Consider the following 20846-nt stretch of genomic DNA (forward strand, 5'->3'; position numbering starts at 1 on the left):
TATTATCCTCACTGTATTTTCAGAAATTCCTACCCATTGCTTTTATCTTGTACCCTTTGGGCTTCATTTTTTTCAGTCCCTTATGTATCTTCCCCTATTTATTTGGTCTTTCTCCTCTCACTCTATGCAGTCTCTAGGACATCTTGTATCCATTACCATGGCTTCATTCATCTTTTTCAATGATTCTTGGGAGTAGGCTGTGTATGTGCGGCTGGCATGGGGATAGTTATCAGAAACACAAAAAAAGGGTTTTAGAACTTATATTCAGCCAAACTTGCAAACTTTGTTACAGCTTCTTTGATCTTCCCTTACCTTCACACTGTTACTAATATGACAGAAGATTAAAAGCCAATGTACTACATATTTGTGACTTCAAACATCTTTATTTTCTAGTGAGCTATCTCTCATGGACCTCATACTTCTAAATCCTACCTCCTACTGAATATTTCTACTCAAATAACTGATAGGCACAATAATTAAAAACTTCCAAAACTAAATTTATCTTCCTAACAAATCCGTTCTTCTCAGTGAATGATATTATCATTTGCCTAATTATCCAGGGCAGAAATCTGGTACCTAATTTTATCCTTTCCATTTGTTCTATGTTATACCCCACACACAAGTCAGCAAGTTGTAAATGTCAATTCTATTAAACCTATTTTAGCAATTCCCACTGTTATTACCCTAACCCAGATACTATCACCTCTACTACAGAATTCTTTAAATGCCTCAACTGGCCTCTTGACTCCCTCCATATCTCTTTCTTCCTATTCCAAAAACAAATTCTTTCAGTTTCTCAAAAATATCATATAAACAGTGCACATTCTTTATCTATTTCTTTACTCTAGTTGATTTATCTTCCATCTCCACAGAAGATCAGGTGGAAATCTCTGACTTGCATTAATAATGGTCATAGCGCAAACAGCAGTTTCTACACCCACTAGAACCATGACCAATTCTGCAGTGAGATTTTTAGTCTTATTCCTGTTTCCTATCTCCGGCTCACTGGCCCTTTTGGACAATCTTTGAGCTCTCCAATATTGTTTTTTCACTTGAATATGTTCTATATCTGAAAACTCACTAAAGGAGATGGTAGTGTTTTCCTTCCAGTAACTGAAATGGGTTTGTGCCAATTCACCTTTATTCTCTCACTCAGATTCCCTTTCATTAATATTTACTTAAAAGAAAGGTGTTAAAAATAAAGATGCAAGTTCCTCTTGGTACATAGTCAGTAAATGTGTATAATCCAGAACAGTACATTTGAAACCTAAATAGGAGAAAGATGAGAACATACGGATGAAAGAGAATACTGAAAAAAGACATGAAAACAGAAGTACAGGCAATCCTCAATTTAAATGGGCTACAAAGTCAGTTGTTTGGTACATTAATAACAATGTTATTAATGTAGAATATATCCATAAATTAGCTCACAAAAATAGTGCACAATGTAAAGAAGAGTACTAAAATAATCACTATGAATTACAATGTTTATATGAGAAAAGGCATTCAAGTTTCAAAGTAATGATGCCAGACTGCAAGACATTTACCTCTCCATCACTTCCTGTAACTTATAACTATATGCATTAAGAGTTGAAATTAACAAGAAAGAAATAGTTAAAATTACCATTAACTCCAAATTCTACATAGTAAAAATTATATGCAAGTGTTCTAATGGCTCTTCCTTCTTTCAATCACAATTAGAAATCAGTCTGTCATTAGAATGGGTCTAATATATATTAATCTATAGTGGCATATATTTATGCCATTCCAAATCAACAAGGTAAGAAAGACATGACTTGAAGTATCAAGAGAGCAAGGAATATTAGCATGAAGAAAAGAAAGTAAGTGTTAAATAGTGACCTAAGGAAGGAAAGGGGATTTCTATAAACTAGTCAGACAGGAGAGGCATGCAGAAGATGGGTAAATATCACAAATAGCTACAATTTTAAATGTCTACTTTTCAATTATAACAATTTACATATTACTACACAGAAACTATCTTTAAAATCTTTTTTCTACTGTTGTTAATGGTAATGGTAATTATTGTAATGCCTTGAGGTGAATTTTAAAGACAGATGTGAGAATATAGGCATATATATTAAATATCCTCTAATCTCAAAGAGAATATAAATTTGAATTAAAATATTCCTCACACTCCCATCACAAGAGGTTCTTCAAATTTAAGAAAGATGTTCAGAATCTGATTGATAGCTGCCAATGAACAAATAAAAAGCACAGAGTATAAGTAACCACAGTTTATTAAACCACATTTTAGGCAACGATTGTTACTTAGGTTGAACTTTTATTCACAACCAATGAGCTTTGATTTTGTTTAGTCTGGCTAAGTAAGACAGAAGAAAAGCCTGGAATACACTTGAGGTTTTAAAGTTAATTCCAGGTAAACAGTCTCTATTACTTCTGGTAATTCCTTGGTTTTCCTGTATCAAATGTTATCGGTAGCAAATGTTTTTCTTTCAAATTAGTGTGAACTCTGTCCTTCCTCTAAACTTACTTAACAATTTATACCTCTAGTTTAGCACTTTTCTTGATGCCCTGGCCTGTGATGGGATCAGTCTAATTTTTAGAAATTTTATCTAAACGTTTTTAAAAATGAGTCACTTCCTAACACAATTCCTGCTGCTTAAAAATATCATAAGCAAACCTATACAGGATTTTAACATTTCAAAAGTGAACAAAAATAAAAATATACATCAGCACAAGTTTGAAAAGATAATTTCATTATCCAAGTGAGGACAGAATTAAGGAATTAAAGCATTACTGTCAGGAATTTAAATGAACCAATTAAGACTACAAATTGAATAAAATGTAAGAAACTCCCCCCCAAAAAAGCTACCTGAGAAAAACATACTTTTGGGAAATTTCCCTCTTTAACAGAATAAAGGCCCCTATAATACAGATACAAAAGTACACATTTCCTTTTTTCTCATGTGAGACCAAAGGATTCAGGCAACAAAATCACCATCCCTAACTCAACCCAAATAACTGCAGGAGTAATTGTTCTTTATAAATGATTTCCCACTTTGATATCATAAAAATAAGAAGATTCAGTACCTCTTGGTGGTAAATCCATATCCCCTGATGTTAGTCCTATCAAGTTAGGCCTTTGTGCATGCACTCTGTGTCTATACATAGGTCTGGAAGTGTTTGTTATGCTTGGGGCTTCAGGATTGTAGCCATCTGTGTCATATGTATCTGGTAATACAAAAACTGTAATTAAAAAACAATTATAAAACTCCATGTGGTAATTTTTAAAATACTGATAATAGAAAAAGTAACTGGATAACATTACTAACATAAAACTTAACATGTTTTATATTATTAAAATGAAAAGCTTTATAGAAAGTCCTAAGAAGAAAACTGGCAATTTTCTTAATAATTATACCTGAGGGATTATTTGATATATATTCACCAAGAATACATTGTATCCTATTTTATTTTAGTAAGAAAAACTGTCCTGAGACAGCATTGAACTTTCTAGAGATTTTTAAATTCCTCATCTAAAAACTCTGCTTTAAAACTATATTACACTATGAAAATAGAGGGCCAAAACTGCACCTGCAGTAAAAAGAGAGGGTGGAGCAGGAGGAGGTTGGTGATGAATGCCAGTTGTTACTACAGTAGGAACAGAACTGGTTGCAGAGTTTGGGGGAGCATCCATGCCAGATGGCTGCAAAGGAGGAAGTGGAGGTGGTGGTCCTGTCAAAACCAAAGAATAAGAAATATCATCTGGAAGCAAACAAATAAAATAAATTATTATATATCCAAACATGATATTCTCATTTATCAAACTGTAATCTTCTACAAACACCAAAATCTTACAACTAGTTTTCTATGGCACATCATCCTTTTAACGTATTCCAAAAGAGGTTTGCTTTAAACTATAAAGGACTAAAGGTAGATGGGATATATCAGTGACATACATAATTCACAAGGTCATTCCAAACCACAGAAAAGTGTTTGGCATAGGATGCAACATGTAGGTATATTCCAAATAAGAATATATTGCTTAATTTCTATTAGGCATCTATGGACATTCTTTAGATGCTTTTAACAAAAGCAAGTATCAAACTATTGACTTTATAAACAGAGTATAAACAAACAGATAATAAACACAGACAAACAAACATATCTTCTGACCTGTTACAGGTGGGAGACTGGGTGGTAATGGACCTGGAGGTGGCACTGGGGGTCTGAGATTCACAGGCGGGGGTGTAAGAATTGGTGGAGGTGGGGGGAGTCCAGGAGGAGGTGGTCCTTCAACAACAGGAGGCTGTGCTGGGAAAGGCAACATGCCAGGAAGATTGACATCTTCTACAACTACTGGGTCACTTCCATGATCAAAAGGGCACATGTCTCCTCTCATACAAAAACCCTTTTCTGTGAGGAAAGTTAAAAAGAAATGTGAAAAGCACGGGAAATATAAATTGTCTCTAAGTTAAGAAAACTAAAATACTTACAAGGTGACTGTTTTAAATATTGGGCAAAAATGTAATTAATTAACCACTTCACATGAATAATCTGCACTTTTCCAGTAATATAATCAAGTGAAAATACATCTAACATATACACTTAAAAAAATCACCAGAATTAAAATAAGTATACCCAGTTAGCAAATAACATAAAACTGATATAATTTCTAGTGTGTTTTTCTTATTAAAAACATATTCTTCATTTAAATCTCTTGTTTAAAACTAAAAGAATAGTGTGACTATGGTTTTAGCCCTACTCATAAAATTTTTACACCAAATCCTTATAAGTCTTCAATTCTCATAAAAGTCTCATATGTCAAGATCCTTTTTACATTTGAACAATCACTCATATGTAAAGAAGTCAGTTTTGCCAAAAATGTTTTAGTAGCCAATTTCTTTAAAAATAACTCAGTAGATATTTATTCTTATTTGGTAAACTTGAACAATATATTAAGACTTACATACAAATAAATACTATTTTTAAGCTGATACTAAGTTATCAGAGGTGACTGATCAAAGTACAATAATATTAGGGAACTTAAGAGATGATAAAAACTGATTTCTGACTATTTCTACTACCAGAAATTAAGTGTCTGAATAACTATACAACTGAAAGAAGTTAGGAAGCTGAAGTATTAATTTAATACTTTATGAAACAGTTGAAAAACACTTACCATCATAGTCTCTACACCTTTTCTTTGGCATTGGTGGTCTTACAAAAGAGTTATGGTCCACCTGGTCTTCATGAAATTCAGACCAACTTTCAGTAGTGTTATTACCATGATGAGTGGGTGCAATTACGGTAATGGTGCTGCTCAAAGTAGGTACAGGATAGTGGCCAGAAGAGATATTGGGTACCGAAGACACTGGAGTATAATTATTTTCTAATGGATCTGCTCTATCCAGGTCGTATTTAGGTTTTACTAGATCCCTTTCTGCAAACAAAATATAAATGACTTATAAAACTACACCCTATTAAAAAAAAAAATGTACAAGATATAAGAAATATTTTTGCTAAACATAGAGAAAGTTTAAATTTTGCACAATCCTTGTTTTATTTTAAAAACTATTCAATTAATACACACTGTTCCAAGGTAAGTTATTTCAATATGAACTAAACTATAAAACTACCTGAAAATGCAGTATTTAATGAGTTTTTCCTATGCATTTTGTTTATACAAAAAACCAAATTTGTTATTTCCTTTATTGCAATCCTAGTATGTATAATTGCAGCCTATAAAACAAAGTATTTAATAAAAAGTATGGCTATTTTTCGTGTGATAAATATTTTCTTATTATCCACCTAAAGATATGGCTTTTTTATAGTGAACACAATATTTTATAAAATAATAGAGCCAGGGATGATAGTATACACCTATAATCCCAGTGAGTCTGGAGGCTGAGACAGGAGGATCACAAGTTCAAGACTAGCATCAGCAACTTACAGAGACTATGAGCAACTTAGTGAGACCCTGTCTCAAAATAAAAAGGAAAATGGGCTGGGAATATGGCTCAATGTTAAGTATCCCTGGGTTAAATTCCTGGTAGCAAAAGAGGGAAAACAAAGGAGTTCATATTAAATATAAAGAAAACTAGGCTGTATATGATTCCAAGCAAGAGAAAATACATTAAAGAGGTTAACTGGCAAAATGTGTGAAGAACCTAGTATACCTACTCACAGAAGAAAAGGCTATAAGAAAAGAATAAACAAGTTCAGGGCTCAAACAAAGCACATTAACAGTATTAAAAGTAACAAAAATATAAGTTTAAGTATTTTATTCAAAGATGTTTTAGTCAGATATCTCTTTCAATAGTATATACTGGGGACAGGGAGGGGGATCACAAGTTGGAAATGACAGTTTCTTGCAAATATACACATCTGAAATAAAACTTTTAAACTATTATAGTTCTGAGGTATAACTGATAAATAAAAATCTAAATGTAAAGTATACAATGTAAAAAGTTGTGATTCATGTATATACCTCTGAAACCACCACCATAATCAAACTAAATATACTCATTACCTCCAAAATACACTCATAGTCCCTGGTAATCTGTAATCCATTCTTCCCTACTTCATCTTAGGCAATAATTATTTGCTTTTTGTCATCAAAGCTTATATTTTCTAAAATATATATATATATATTATATACACACATGCACACACCATATATGTATATATACTTACCTGTATTCTTTCACTCAACAACTCAACATAACTACTTTGAGATTGATCTACTTTGTTAAATGTATCAATAGTTTTTTTTTTTTTTTTTTTCCCCCTTTTTATCCATGTTATGGTACAACTATGTGTTTATCCAACTACTCATAGACATTGGGGTTGTTTCTAGTTTTGGCTATTACAAATGAAGCTGCCATGAACATCTATATGCAAATCTGTGTGAACACATGCTTTCATTTCTTTTAGGTAAATATCTAAGAGTGGAATGGGTGGGTCCTTTATTAGATGCACATTTAACATTTTAAGACTCCGCCAAAATGTTTTCCAAATAGCCACTTAAGTAGTCTACATTCAAAGAATGAATACAGTCTTTTGCTGTAGATATCCTGCTAAATGTACAGTGATAATTATGGTTTTAACTTTCATGGAATAAACTTTTAAAGTAATCTGTTTTAAAATATACACTTAGACCACAGAATACATCATAACAGACAAAAATAAAGATAAAATTGGCAAAATGTTGAACAATTTTTAAAAACCCATAATGTGAATTTTTTTCACAGTAAAAAAATGCTAACCAAAAAATATATAAACTTGTATTATTTACCCCTGCTTCGTGTTCTGCTTCTGCTTCTAGTCCTGCTTCTATCTCTATCTCTGTCGCGAAGCCTTTCTTTACTCCAACTCCGACTTCGACTCCTGCTGTAACTGCGACTTCGCCCTCGTCTTCTATTGTACCGGTCTCTGTATGAATCTCTTCGAGGAGGGTTTCGATCATAATCTCTTTTGCGAGAACGATCATCTTTTTTCCTCTCATCACGACTTCTAGAGATATATGATCACTTTTATGTAAATAAAGCTAAAGTGGACAGGGTAGAAATCTCTAAACGCAAAAAGTTGCATTTAATTCTTGTAACATCATTTTTTTTATCTCACCATCATAATACAAGTATGGGAACTACCAGAAAACTTTTAAGTACTCTAAAAATGTTTAAAAGGAAAAACTTTTTTAACAGCATAACCTTAATCTTATACACATCTACATCTACACAATTAGTCATCTGTACATAAAGGCATCTATACCTGTCTTTACATTACATACAGTACAAATAGTCTTATACATATAATCAGGCATGTACTACATGTATATACTAACACTGCTGAAACCATAAGGGAAAAATTAATTTAAGCAAAAAGTAGTTGGATTCCCCTGCAATCTGAAGTTAGAAATAAAAATAATAAACAATAAATAATAAATGTCAAATATTATTCTCAATCTTTCCAAGCTATACAAATATGATCTAGATTTTTCTTTGTAGAGAAGGACCTAGTTATACTTTCCAGGATAAATAAAAGAGTAGACATTACTTGCCCTTATGTAAAAGATAATCAAAGACTATACATTCTTATAAAAGACAATCTCAAAGTCTAAACATTGAGTATGATTTAATGAAATCACCTATTTTCTCTGTATCGGGAACTTGACTGGGGAGGACTGTGATTTAGCCTTCTGGAAAACTTCTTCTCTCGCTCTTCTTCTTTTGTAATCTGATATTTTTTAAAAAGTACAAATTTAGCAACAATTATTCATTGTGATATTACTATTTCAATAATTTATGATATTTAAATTAATTTATATAATATAGGAGCAATATTTTCCTCTCATCATGACTTCTACAGATATATATGGTCACTTTTATGTTAAAAAAAAAAAGCTAAAATGGATAGATATGCAAACAATATGCAGATATGCAAACAAAATAAATTTCACTATCAAATATAATCATTTAACCATAATGGAGTCTGCTCAAATTTAAAGTATAGAGTAAAAAAATTCATGTTTATCTTAAATAATAGTGGTAAGAAAACAAATATTTAATTGTCCTCATTTTAATATAATTAACAGAAAAACACTTTACAATTTCTTTCAAAAATCTAACATACATGCTATGTTTTGGTTTCATAGATTTAGTCTTATACCAAACACATAGAAGAATATAATAGAATGCATAAAAACTAACCAAGTATTAAAAAAGAAAATATTTGAGGACTGGGAATGGGTGCAAGGCCCTGGTTCATCCCTAACACAGGAAAAATAAAAGGAGGGGAATGGTGAAGAGAATATTTGAGAAAAATATGTATAGAGCTAAATAGTTTCTCACTGCATCCTGTCAACTATATAAGGAAACATTCCCTTGATCAGTGCTACTTTTTCCAGATTGTACAGCCCAGAACACTAGTTTCACAGAATATTAATGTATAATAAGAAACAAAGGAATTAATACTGAGCATAGTTTCTACAAATGTGTCAGGGCTTAAAATTACTCATTTGCATGAAGAACCCTGTTCTGATTCAAGTAATCTATAGGCAGGATACACATATCCCAGTTAATACCACCTTTTTCAGTATTCCTTTGGATAAAAACGTCTATCAAAAGTGTACCACTTGAATAAATTAAATGGAAATTCTACCATTAGACTAAACTAGGTGAATATTTTATAATGCTTTCAACAGTTTACTTCTTCATCAAGTACTTTTCTCTTCCCACCTACTCCAACTCCCCTCTCAACCCAGATTAAAAAAACTGCGAACTAATACAACCGTCCTGGTGCACTTTTCCTTTCTATTTGCCTCAACTGTCCTCTTGCAAGTAATTTAAGTTGGCAGCCATATTCCACAGCACATGCTCGACTGAAAATTTTTAATACACCACAGCATTTTAAACCCAAATTGCCACCTGGAATTATGATAGTTCTAAAAGATCAGGGATAAATATTCTCCACAACTGGCCAAGTAAAAAGTATTACTGCATCAATAAACTTAAGACTGTTTTATCGCTAACTTGCTTTGGAAAAAGACTATTTCTTACATCAAGGGCCCATTATTTACTAAAGTTTTTTTAGAGACAGCAAAAATCTGAAACCAACCCAAACTTGTATCAATGAAAAAAGCTTAAATTATTATATATATATTTATGTGGCACAAGAAATTGCCAACAAAATATGTAGGTCTTTTCCTAATATATCCCACACAATGGTAGGTATGAAAATGCTCAGTTACAAAATTACAATTCTTGTCTTCCCCTGCACATAGAATTGACTGGGATGTTTGTGTGTAGGTGTAACTATATATAAAACTATACATACATGTAAATAGCTTCTGTATGTACACATGTATATAAATATATTCAGAAAGACAAAAATACACTTGAGAATTATTACATAATATATGTACATATTATTACATAATAAACTATATTGCTTATATCATCTAGGAAAAGAATAGGAAAAAATACACAACCATAATTCCCTTGTGTTTGACTACCTTAAAAATACTTCCTTACTGGGCTGAGTTGTGGCTCAGTGGCAGAGCACTCACCCACACATGTGAGGAACTGAGTTGAATCCTCAGAATCACATATAAATGCATAACTAAAATAAAGGTACTGTGTTCATCTACAACTAAAAAAAAAAAAAAAATTTTAAATAGTTCCTTACTAAGCAAATGAAGGATAGAAGCAAACAAGTCTATTGTCATTCTAATTGTTTTCATAGGACACAAATGATGAGACTCCATGTTTTTAAGATATTGTGCACAAAAGAGTTAAAAGCAGGTCTAGACTGCTATTTTCAGGAGGGCCTGGCTTATAAGACTGGTCCTTGGCTGGTGTTATGCTTTGGATCTGCAATGTTCCTCAAAAGTTCATGAGTTGAAGGCCTGGTTCCCAATGTAGCAAACAGTCAGAGGCTAAGACTTTCAGAAAGTGATGGGATCATAAGAGCTCTAACCTCTTCAGTGGATTAATCCACTGTTGGCCTCAAGATTTCAACTGGACTGTTAAGAGATGGTAAAAACTATGGGAGATGGGAACTAACTGAAGGGAGTAGATCTTGGGGGCATGTGCTTAAGGACCATATTTTGCCCCCAGTCCCTTCCTCCAGTTGTTTCTTCTTTGGTCAGTATCTTTCCTTTGCCACATCCTTCCACCATTATGTTCTGCCTTGCCTCAGACCTAAAGCAATGGAGCCAAATTAATAATGGATTGACACCTCTTAAACTGTTAGCCAAAATAAATCTTTCGTCCTCTCAGTTGTTGTTCTCAAATATTTTGATCCAGAAATGAAAAGCTGACTAATATAACTGACTTCTGCAACCCTTGATTTTGTTAGGGTTTCCACCATTCACTGATTAAGAATGACTCACTGGCCAGGTACAGTGGCACACACCTACACGTAATCCCAATGGTTCAGGAGGTTGAGGCAGGAGAATCACCAGTTCAAAGCCAGACTCACTCAGCAACTTAGCAAGACCCTGTCTCCAAAATAAGCAGCTTAGCAAGACCCTGTCTCCAAAATTAAATGGTTCCTGGAATTAGTGGTCAATTAGTGGTTTAAAAAAAAAAGGCTAAGTCTATTTGTGGTAACAATATGATTTATGCCCAGTACCTACTTTCCTTTTGGGAGTATAGAATCTTGGTACATACTAGGTAGAGGGTGCCTACCACAAATAAAAACCCTGGGAACGGAGTCTCTAACCAGCTTCCCTGATTCACTTACATCATCACAACTCACTGTAGGGGAATTAACATATCCCATGTGACTTTAAGGACTTTGGAAACTTTAGTCTATATTCCACCAGATTTCACCTAATACACCTTTTCCTTTTACAGATTTTTGATTTGTATTCTGTTAAGAAGTCACAGCCAAAAGTATGACTGCATGCTGAGTCCTACGGGTGCTCCTGGTAATATCGCCAAACAGAGGTGGATCTTGAGGACTAGTAACACAAAGATACAGAAAATAAAACTATTGTGCTTAAAGGACCTGTAAGGGATAACACAAATTCTTACCTCTTCTTTTTTTATATCTTTTTCTTGGTGCTGAAAAAACTCTACCTTCAGGCTTCCTGATGATGGCTGCTCTGGAGGAGGTAGATAACTTTTTGTATTCACAGCATCAAAAAGTTTTTCCACAAATATCTGTGTCTCTAAAAAAATAAATAATTAAATAAACAAACTAGATTAAAAGACATGACAAAAATTTTGCACTCTTACACATCAGACCTCCAATATGATGAAATATATCTTGACTTATATAAATCTAGAAATTATAATAAAACCAACAGCTTCCCAATCATTATATAATAGCCATGGTGATAATGATTTGTTTAATCTGTTTTCAAGGTAGGAGAGACTGGAATGGCTACAGCTTCTGGGCCAATCACTTCCCAGTCATGAATAGTCTATTTGATATAGCCCACCCACTATGTAACACAAACACTATTACTATCTAGATACTGACAAAGTGTAAAAGTTGAAAAGCAACATAGCTAGAAAAGATTCAAAGTGGTTTCCTAAGTGATACTAGTTTTGAATAAACATTTAGTCATTTTCTTAATCTTTTAACCTATGTCAGAAAAAACATCAGCATGCAATGAGCATATTCCTGTAATCCCAGAAGTTCAGGAGGCTGAGGCAAGAGGATCACAAGCTCAAAGTAAGTTTCAGCAAATAGCAAGATCCTGTCTCTAAATAAAATATAAAAAAGGATTAAGGAGAAAACTTGGAATGGAACCACCATTTGACCCCATTATCCCACTCCTCAGCATATACCCAAAGTTAGCATACTATAGTGACAATGCCACATCAATGTTAATAGCAGCTCAATTCACAACAGCTAAGCTATGGAACCAACCTATGTGTCCTTCAACAGATGAATGGATAAATAAAATGTGGTACATATACACAATGGAATATTACTCAGCCAAAAAGAAAAATAAAATTATGGCCATTTGCCGGTAAATAGATGGAAATGGAGAATATCATGCTAACTGAAATAAACCAGTTCCAAAAAACCAAAGGCCGAATGTACTCTGTGATATGTGGACAATGACTCACAATTGGGCAGAGTAGAGTGGAGGTTCACTGGATTGGGGGAAATGGGAACAGGAAAGATAACCCAATGAATCAGACATAACTTTATTATGTTCCTTTATGAATAAACAACCAGCGTTAACTCCACATCATGCACAATCACAAGAATGGGAATTATACTCCATGTATGTTGATGTCAAAATACATTCTGCTGTCATGTATAACTCAAAGAATTAAAATTAAAAATTGTTCTATATATTTTTTTAACTCATTTTTTAGTTGTAGCTGGACACAATACTTTTATTTTATTTATTGTATGTGGTGCTGAGGATTGAACCCAGGGCCTCGAATGCGCTAGGCGAGAACTCCACCACTGAGCCACAACCCCAGCCCCAAAAATTGTTCTATATTTAAAAGGATTAGGTCTCAGTGGTTAATTGCTCCTGGGTTCAATCCCTAGTACCAGGGGGAAAAAAAAAAAAAAAGAAAGAATGAGCATATTAATGAGGAAATTTCCATTTTAAAGCTATGGATATAATCAGAAACAACACTGTTTAACTGTTACAATTACAACCTATCTCATACTAAATTCCTTTAATGCTCTATGAATAATCTTACTATAAATAATTTATTAAAACAATAACAAAATACTAATTTTAAAATCAAAGATCTTACCTTTTTGAAGAAATACATCCAGCTGATCAATACATAATGCCTTTAACTCTTTTTCACTTTTGTCTTTCTTTACCAAAGCCAGAACATATTTTGCTAGGGCTGATGGATCTGCATCACAGCTAAAAAAAAAAAAAAAAAAAAAAAAGGAATGTTGAGGGTCTGGGGTTGTGTCTGAGTGGTAGAGTACTCATCTAGCATGTGTGAGTCACTGGGTTCAATCCTCAGCACCACATGAAAAAAATAAAGGTACTGTGTCCATCTACAACTAAGAAAAAAAAATTCTAAAAAAAAAGAATGAAGAAAATTTAGCTATAAATAACAGCACATCCTATAAATTTTAGGTACAAACTGACTTATAAGATATTACAGTTGTAAATTAATATGTGTAAAAATACTGCCTCATACAAGGCACTGAAGAAATATGATATCCTTATGTTAAAACACCTTACATATCATAAATTCTATTATTCATACAAGAAATGATACACATAATAGAGAAATCAGTTTGTTAAAAGGGTAGAGAAGAACTTTATACAGTTTGTTACCATTTGTTGGGGAGGAGGAGAAATCAAGTATTCAGATTGTTTACCTTTGAATAATTTATATGATTCAAAGGACAGAAGGATTAAAAAAAAAAAAAAAACTAATAACTATGGTTATTTGTGTCAGGGGAGTGATGGTGAGATCCAAGAGCAGAAAAGACAGGAAGGAAAGTTTCTGATGAGTGAATCATGTTCAAGATTTAACCCTAAATTTCACTGTCCGAAGTCTACACTTACAACCACTACACTAGACTGCTTACAAAAAGTTGCCCAGAAACCAGACCTCCATTTTTCACATCTAGTTGGTTTATTTCAGTTAGCATGATATTTTCCATTTCCACCCATTCAACGGCAAATGCCATAATTTCATTTTTCTTTATGGGTGAGTAGTATTCTATTGTGTATATGTACCACATTTTATTTAACAATTCATCTATTGAAGGACACCTACCTCCTCCTTTTATTCTCCACTTTTCAGTTTAATTTTCAAATATTTAAAACAGTCTCTAACCAATTTCTCAATCTCCTATATCTTTCCTTTTACCATCCTTCTAACTCATGGGCTTGGTGAAATCCCAACCTCTAACTGCCACCATGCCCAGCTGGCTAACTACTTTTTAAAATTTGTTAAGAATTCAAAATATAAACTAGAATCAATGTTTATAATTTCATATCTAAAACCAAAACAACTTGCACTTGGGAGGCGATTTTTTTCAAGTTATAGATGTCATTCCATCATTATTTCTGTATTCTGAAAACAAAGAAAAGGTATGTACTTGGCAGATTTGAGCAGAAAATAAACTGAACCATAAAAATTTTAATGATATACCAAAATGTTTTGATTAGGAATAGAAAGGCTAAAGATGTCCTACTTTTGTCTTAATTAAAAGAACCAATACTACATTATCTGAACGTCTAGTAATGATAATCTGCTATGAAAAGCATTTAAATTTACCTATCAAAAGAAAATCATACTCAGACAGTAAGGGGTTATTAAAAGAAATAGTCTCCATGGCAAGCAAGACTGTTAAGGAGATATTTTGCTATACTAGTTGCCACTGCTACTAACAGGTTTGTGATGTGAATGACACAAAATGTCTCAGAGCTAAATTATTTCCTCCACTGAAAGTGGGACTAAAATCTTCTTACAAACCATAAGAAAGAGGGCAGGGAAAATCAATTTTTGAAAATGTGACATACTTCCTTCCTATTTAGGAAACCGGTTCTATTTTCCCTGTGTACTTTTTAACCACCCCTGCAAACAATCATAAAATCTCCCATTAAAGAATGATTCTGACCAAACTGCTTTAACTCTCATCACCTGTTGGGGATACAGGTGGGAGAAGAAGAGTAAAGAAAACAAAAATTTAAAAAAAGAAAATCAGAAACTACAAAATATGCAAGGCAGGACACCTTACTTACCAACCACATTGGTAGAAAGCAGGCAAAGGGGGAATACCTTAACTATTTAGTGAAAAATATATTAAAATAAGATTAAAGTGTGAAACGGTAAGGGGGAAACATAAATCATAATGATGCAATAAAACAGAGAGAGAGAATAGTGCGGCTCTCCCATGTAGAAGAGTGCTATGGCTTGAAGTTCTAGGTACCACCTTTTATATTTTTTTAAAAAACAGATTCTTAGAAAATGCTCAAGATGGTAAATAGATGTCATTATTAGATGGCTTATGAGGGATTCTCAGCCTAGAGAATAGAAATGTCAGAGAGAACTCAGTAATCCTGCAAATAATATCCTAGCTATCACAAGGAAGAAGAATTACATTTATTCAAATGTCCTCCATGGGATATAATTACAAAGAGTAAATAAAAACAACAGATTTTTGTCTTAAAAATAGATGGACTTTAAAAAAAAAAAAAAAGGCCCCCCCAAAGCAAAATAAACTGCCTAAAAGTACAATAAACTACCTGAAAGAGAATTCTTCATTATTAGAATGATTTCAAGTATAGACTGAAAAATCCTTGGCAGATAAGCACTGGACTAGATAGCAAATGCCCCACAAACCTGAAAGAGCATAATCATTAGATTTAATTTTGTTCACAAGATATCATGCAAACATATGAAATATCCCTTCTCATTACCAATCTACCTAGCTATATGTATGTGAAAAATAAAAAATCTTTAAAAAATTACACTATAAATCACATACCATAAAAAACGTTTTACTGAAAAAATGAAAATTGAAAAACTAATTTTCTTAACTCTTAGAATCTGGGCCTATCATGGATCATTTTCATCTTCACAAAGTTTGAATAAAATAAAATAACTTATTATGTTTGGCTTGGTGGTTATCTTCCAATATTGCATTCAATACTCAAATACTTAATATACACTCAGTATGGCAGACATTATTCTAGATACTGAGGATATAACTTTGAAAAGAATAAAGTACCTGTCCCCACAGAATTTATATTGGGGTTGAGAGGACACACATATACATACACATATTTATGTAAATAATATGTACTGTCATATAGATAAGTGCGCTCTATAGAAAACTAATTCAGGGCAAGATAATGCATAGAGGAGGAGGAAAAACTAGAGAGAAGAAAGGAGAGAGGGAAGCAGGGAGGGAGGAAATGAGTGAAGAATTACAATCTTAGATGAGATCATCCAGGACTGACTCTTGACAAATTGTTTTAAACAGAGATCTGAATCTAGGCAGGGATTGCAATGAAGTACAACAAGATGTTTTATGGGAACAGTCCAGACCCAGTGAACCCAAGAGAAAGAGAGTCTGAGGCAAAAGCCTATTTGACATAATACAAGGAAAGAGATTCCGGTGAAATGGAGCAAAATGAGCATTCACCAACATTTAAATTTCGAATCTTTCATCTCTCCAAGGATTTCAAATTAATTGCTTCAGTGAACTTTGACAAATTAAACATCCAGATCACCTTAAAACCATTCACATAATGATTTAAAGGCATAAAAATAAAACTTTATCAATCTTTGAATATGCCATGTGAAGAATACAACAGATAAGAATGCCATTTTTATTTTGGAGGTTCACCTTCTTGCATAATTTTAATAAGCATAGGGGTGACTATCTAAGAGGGTTATTTTTCTTCCAGCTATATATGAGGAAGTATACAAACTAAATAAATTTGATAAGTCAAAGTAATATAGAATATCAAATCCTATAATAAAATCTCCCCCAAAGAACTGGATTTTAATATTGTTTAAATAACATGAATCAAAGTGCCCCTAGAAATAAGGGTTGCAATTTTTCCTAATCTACTCATCATATAATTGTTTTAGTTTATGATTTAGGATTTTTCAAAACAGTAATGAAACAAAGAAAACTATAACACTCCACAATAATATTTCAGGAGTTTGTTTTGCTCAAGTTTCTTGGAGGCTTTAGAAATTCAGTGGAAGATAACTGATAGAATTTAACCCCAGCTTCCATTTTCAGTAATCTTGAAAAGAAGGAGCTGGAGGTGGTAGTGGGAATTAAAAATTAAATTTAAATATGTTAACTCAGTAACTGAAGAACACGGATATACACCCACATCTGTTCCTACCAATTTTTCATTTTATATTCATGAAGAATACCTAATTTGCATCAGTCATAATTCTTTATTCTGTACTTATGATTACTTTTAAAAACCCAAATTTCAAGCAACAAATATGATACACACACTGAAATTTTTAATTGCTGTAGTTTATTGTGCAGTTTCATATAATCCAAGTAAGGCAAAACAAATTGATTGTGGTTAAGTGTTAAAGTACATGTTATTCGTTAAGAATTATTATATGCTCAGTTCATTCTACAAAATAAAATTACCACCAAAACATATTGAAACATGATCTGAACATAAGAATCACACAATCCACTTAATTTCCTCCCACCTTTCTTTACAAGAGGGGATCTCCAATGTTTTCTCAGATTCCCTTTACGTAAAAATTAGAACTCCAAAGAGCTTTTAGGGCTATAGCTATCAATATTTATTATATTAATAATGAAAGTGAGAAAGTTTTTAATTCCTTTAAACTAACAACCAATTACAACTTAGCATGAATATTATTTTCTTGAAGTCATCAAAGGAAGTATTGCTACAAATAAATGAAAAATCCAAAAGCATCACCAGCTTTAGGCATAGCTATTATCTAGGAGTTCAAATGATATACCAGGATACTACTTTGCTTTCCCTTTAGAGCATTTCATTTTTAGACCACAGAGAAGCAACAATAGACCCACAGCTATGTTATTCTCATAGCTAGAGAAAAGAACCTATCATTTTCTCCCTCAGGGTCTGTACTGGCCCATACTGAAAATGACTCAACCTCCCAGTCTGGGTCATATCCCCTCCGCAAGGTCAGGGATAAATAGAATTCCAAGACTGACCACCTCACTTAAACTAGATACTGTACTTTTTACAGGGGTTGAGGGAAATCCTATATTTTATAAAACAAAAGATTTTTTACAAGAATTATAATATTTCACATTTTGTTCAAATACCTTTAAATGTCCTGTTAATAGAAGGCAGACCAATACTTCTGCATTCCATCTGTTGTGACACTGTTTGGAAGTACATGAAGAAAATCTGGTCCTACACAGATTTATAGTTAAAAAAAAAAAAAGAAAGAAAGAAAAATGGGAACCTCACGGGTGACGTTAAAGTGTTTTAGGGAAACCCTAGGAGTCCTCACATCACACACGAGAATCACTGCTTTAAAAGTTATTAAGACATTTGTCTAGTTCCAAGACAAATTAATATCTTCACAATCTCAAAGACCCAATAATCAGATCACAAAATCAAAGTAAAAGTTTGTACTGTTCAGTGCAAAGAGCAGTAACCCAAATAGCAAATTAAGCACATATTCTCGTGGGCATAACATCATACCTCTCTTAGCTCTCTTTTTTGGGGGGACTAAACCTAGGGGCATTTAACCACTGAGTTACAGCCCCAGCCTTTTTTTTTTTTAAATATATTTTATTTAGAGACAGGGTCTCGCTGAGTTGCTGAGGCTAGCTTTGAACTGGCGATCCTCCTGCCTCAGCATCCTGAGCTGCTGGGATTACAGGCATGTGCCATGATGCCCAGCAAAAATCTCTTGAAAATTGGAATGGCAATATGGAAACACACAACAAAATTCCACATTTAGATATCTGTTGGTATTTTTTATTCTAATTCATAGTTGAAGAAGTATTTGAGTTTTCTGGGAAAAGTATGGTTTCCAATAGTCATCATTTTATTTACATTCTACCTAGTTACAAAATAGATCTCAGGTAATCCATCCCTTCTGTTATTAAAAGGTGACATAAAAGACTAGTAATATTTTCTTTCATGACCAAGCAAAGGCAGAATTTTCCAAGAGAAAGAGCACCAAGGACTACAAATATAAACGATCATTCTATTGTATAAACTAGGCCAAGTCAGTTAAACCATTAACATCTATTTCTTAAATATTTAAAAATAAAACAACATACTGGCTAATGTTGTGTGGTAGGCTACACCTAACTTCTAAGTCTTTTTTAATATTGCCAACAAAATTTTCTAATACTGATAATGATGCTGAATATTTTCCTTTAAAAAAAGTAATTATAGACCTTTTTTGATTCAGAAATCTCAGGACTAAGTAATTAATCTTTAGTTTCTTCATCTGAGGAAACAGCCGTTTTGTCAAATTAGAAATAATTGTAAATGTGCTCAAGGAAAGCTTTTTTTTTTTTTTTTTTTTTCCTTTTTTTATACTGGGGATTGAACCTGGGGGCACTTTACCACTGAGCTACATACCCAGTCCTATCTTTTATTTTGAGACGGGGTCTAGCTAAGTTGCTCAGGGCCTCACTAAAGTTGCTGAGGCTAGCCTTGAACTTGAGATCCTCCAGCCTCAACCTTCCAAGTCTCTGTGATTACAAGTATGCACCACCATGCCCAGCAAGAAGACATTAACCTGGTAAACATAATAACACAGGTTCAAGAATTACTGAAGAATAAATTACAATAAAAATTTTAAAGTTATAAAATGTCTATACTTACTTCTAAGAATATGCTTTATTTTAAATTCTGGCTGCATTTTAAGTAATATATTTGCTTTCGAGCTCACCCACTTAGTCCTAAGCCATATTGTTGGCCTTTCTTTGAAGAAGTCTGGTATTGTTTAAGAAGAAAACAAAAGCATGGACTGAATCCCAAAATACCTGGGATTTTTAAATTTCTAATCTGGCATTAATTCTACTTATTCACTAAGTATATAATCCTGGGTTAGCATTTTTACTTCTCCAGACTTCAGTTTACATATTTTTAAAATAAAAACACTAAACTACAGCATTTGAAAAAGTGGGTCATTTCAAGGAGTAAAATGTTAAGCTTTCCCCATCAATGCACCTCTTCTGTTTTCTGCTCTTCCCATCCCTAATAACTTTTAGCTAATTGAACTTTAAAATTCAGTATACTGTTAGAATCTTCAGGGGCAAAAGAAATTTTTCCTTTTATGTCTTTTTTCAAGAACCATATGATGCCATTTTCTCAGCATATGCAAGCAAATTTTAAAGCTCTGGGAGGGATACATAACAACTAAATTCTACTAAATAGAAACATTTTGTATATTTCCCCTAAGTTGAAGACCTAAAGATCTATACATATTTCTACCACTGCTAAATTGTAACTGTTTTATGTTTGTCTGTTTCCCCTCAAGGGGATTCTAGGTAACTATGTCTGCCTTTTTTCCTAGAACCAACCACAATCTACTAATTACCAACATTACACAAAAGGTCATATAGAAGTAGAGACATAGCAACCAAAACTCAGAAAAAGCATGTCTTAATTGATGTCACAATTAGGACAAATGTATAAGTGTACTAATGAATTCATAAATCTGTCACAGACACAAAAATGTAAATAAAAATGCCTCTAACATTTTGACAAGTTCCTCTTCCTTTGACAAGTTGTCTTTTCTTCCTATATCCTGACTGCTCAGACTTAACCTCCTGTGCACATTTAGCACATATTTTCCAAGATTACCACCTTCTCTCTTGCTAAGTACCTAGACTAAGTACCACCTACAAAGTCCAAGTTTAGTTATTTCACAATTCACTCCTAAACTAGAATGATC

General features: G+C 33.0%; 1 protein-coding gene across 8 annotated transcripts in view; it reads right to left on the minus strand.

Annotated features, from left to right (window-relative positions):
* The window catches only part of Rbm26 (RNA binding motif protein 26), a 79032-nt gene that overhangs the window by 43375 nt on the left and 14811 nt on the right, over positions 1-20846 (minus strand). For 3 of the 8 annotated variants that reach the window (XM_046447275.2, XM_046447226.2, XM_058580493.1), the window contains exons 2-9: positions 13221-13339; positions 11523-11659; positions 8132-8220; positions 7280-7497; positions 5165-5425; positions 4159-4398; positions 3577-3747; positions 3073-3228 (exon numbers count right to left, since the gene is read on the minus strand). In XM_046447275.2, coding sequence (XP_046303231.1) covers positions 3073-3228; positions 3577-3747; positions 4159-4398; positions 5165-5425; positions 7280-7497; positions 8132-8220; positions 11523-11659; positions 13221-13339 — 1391 coding nt within the window. The remainder of the gene's footprint in view (positions 1-3072; positions 3229-3576; positions 3748-4158; positions 4399-5164; positions 5426-7279; positions 7498-8131; positions 8221-11522; positions 11660-13220; positions 13340-20846) is intronic. The other 5 variants (XM_046447266.2, XM_046447306.2, XM_046447296.2 and 2 more) reach the window with 3 other exon arrangements.

The sequence above is a fragment of the Marmota monax genome, unplaced genomic scaffold, assembly GCF_021218885.2.
Source record: "Marmota monax isolate L192 unplaced genomic scaffold, Marmota_monax_Labrador192_F-V1.1 WCK01_AAM20220418_F8-fsc00043, whole genome shotgun sequence".
NCBI classification, from domain to species: Eukaryota; Metazoa; Chordata; class Mammalia; order Rodentia; family Sciuridae; genus Marmota; species Marmota monax.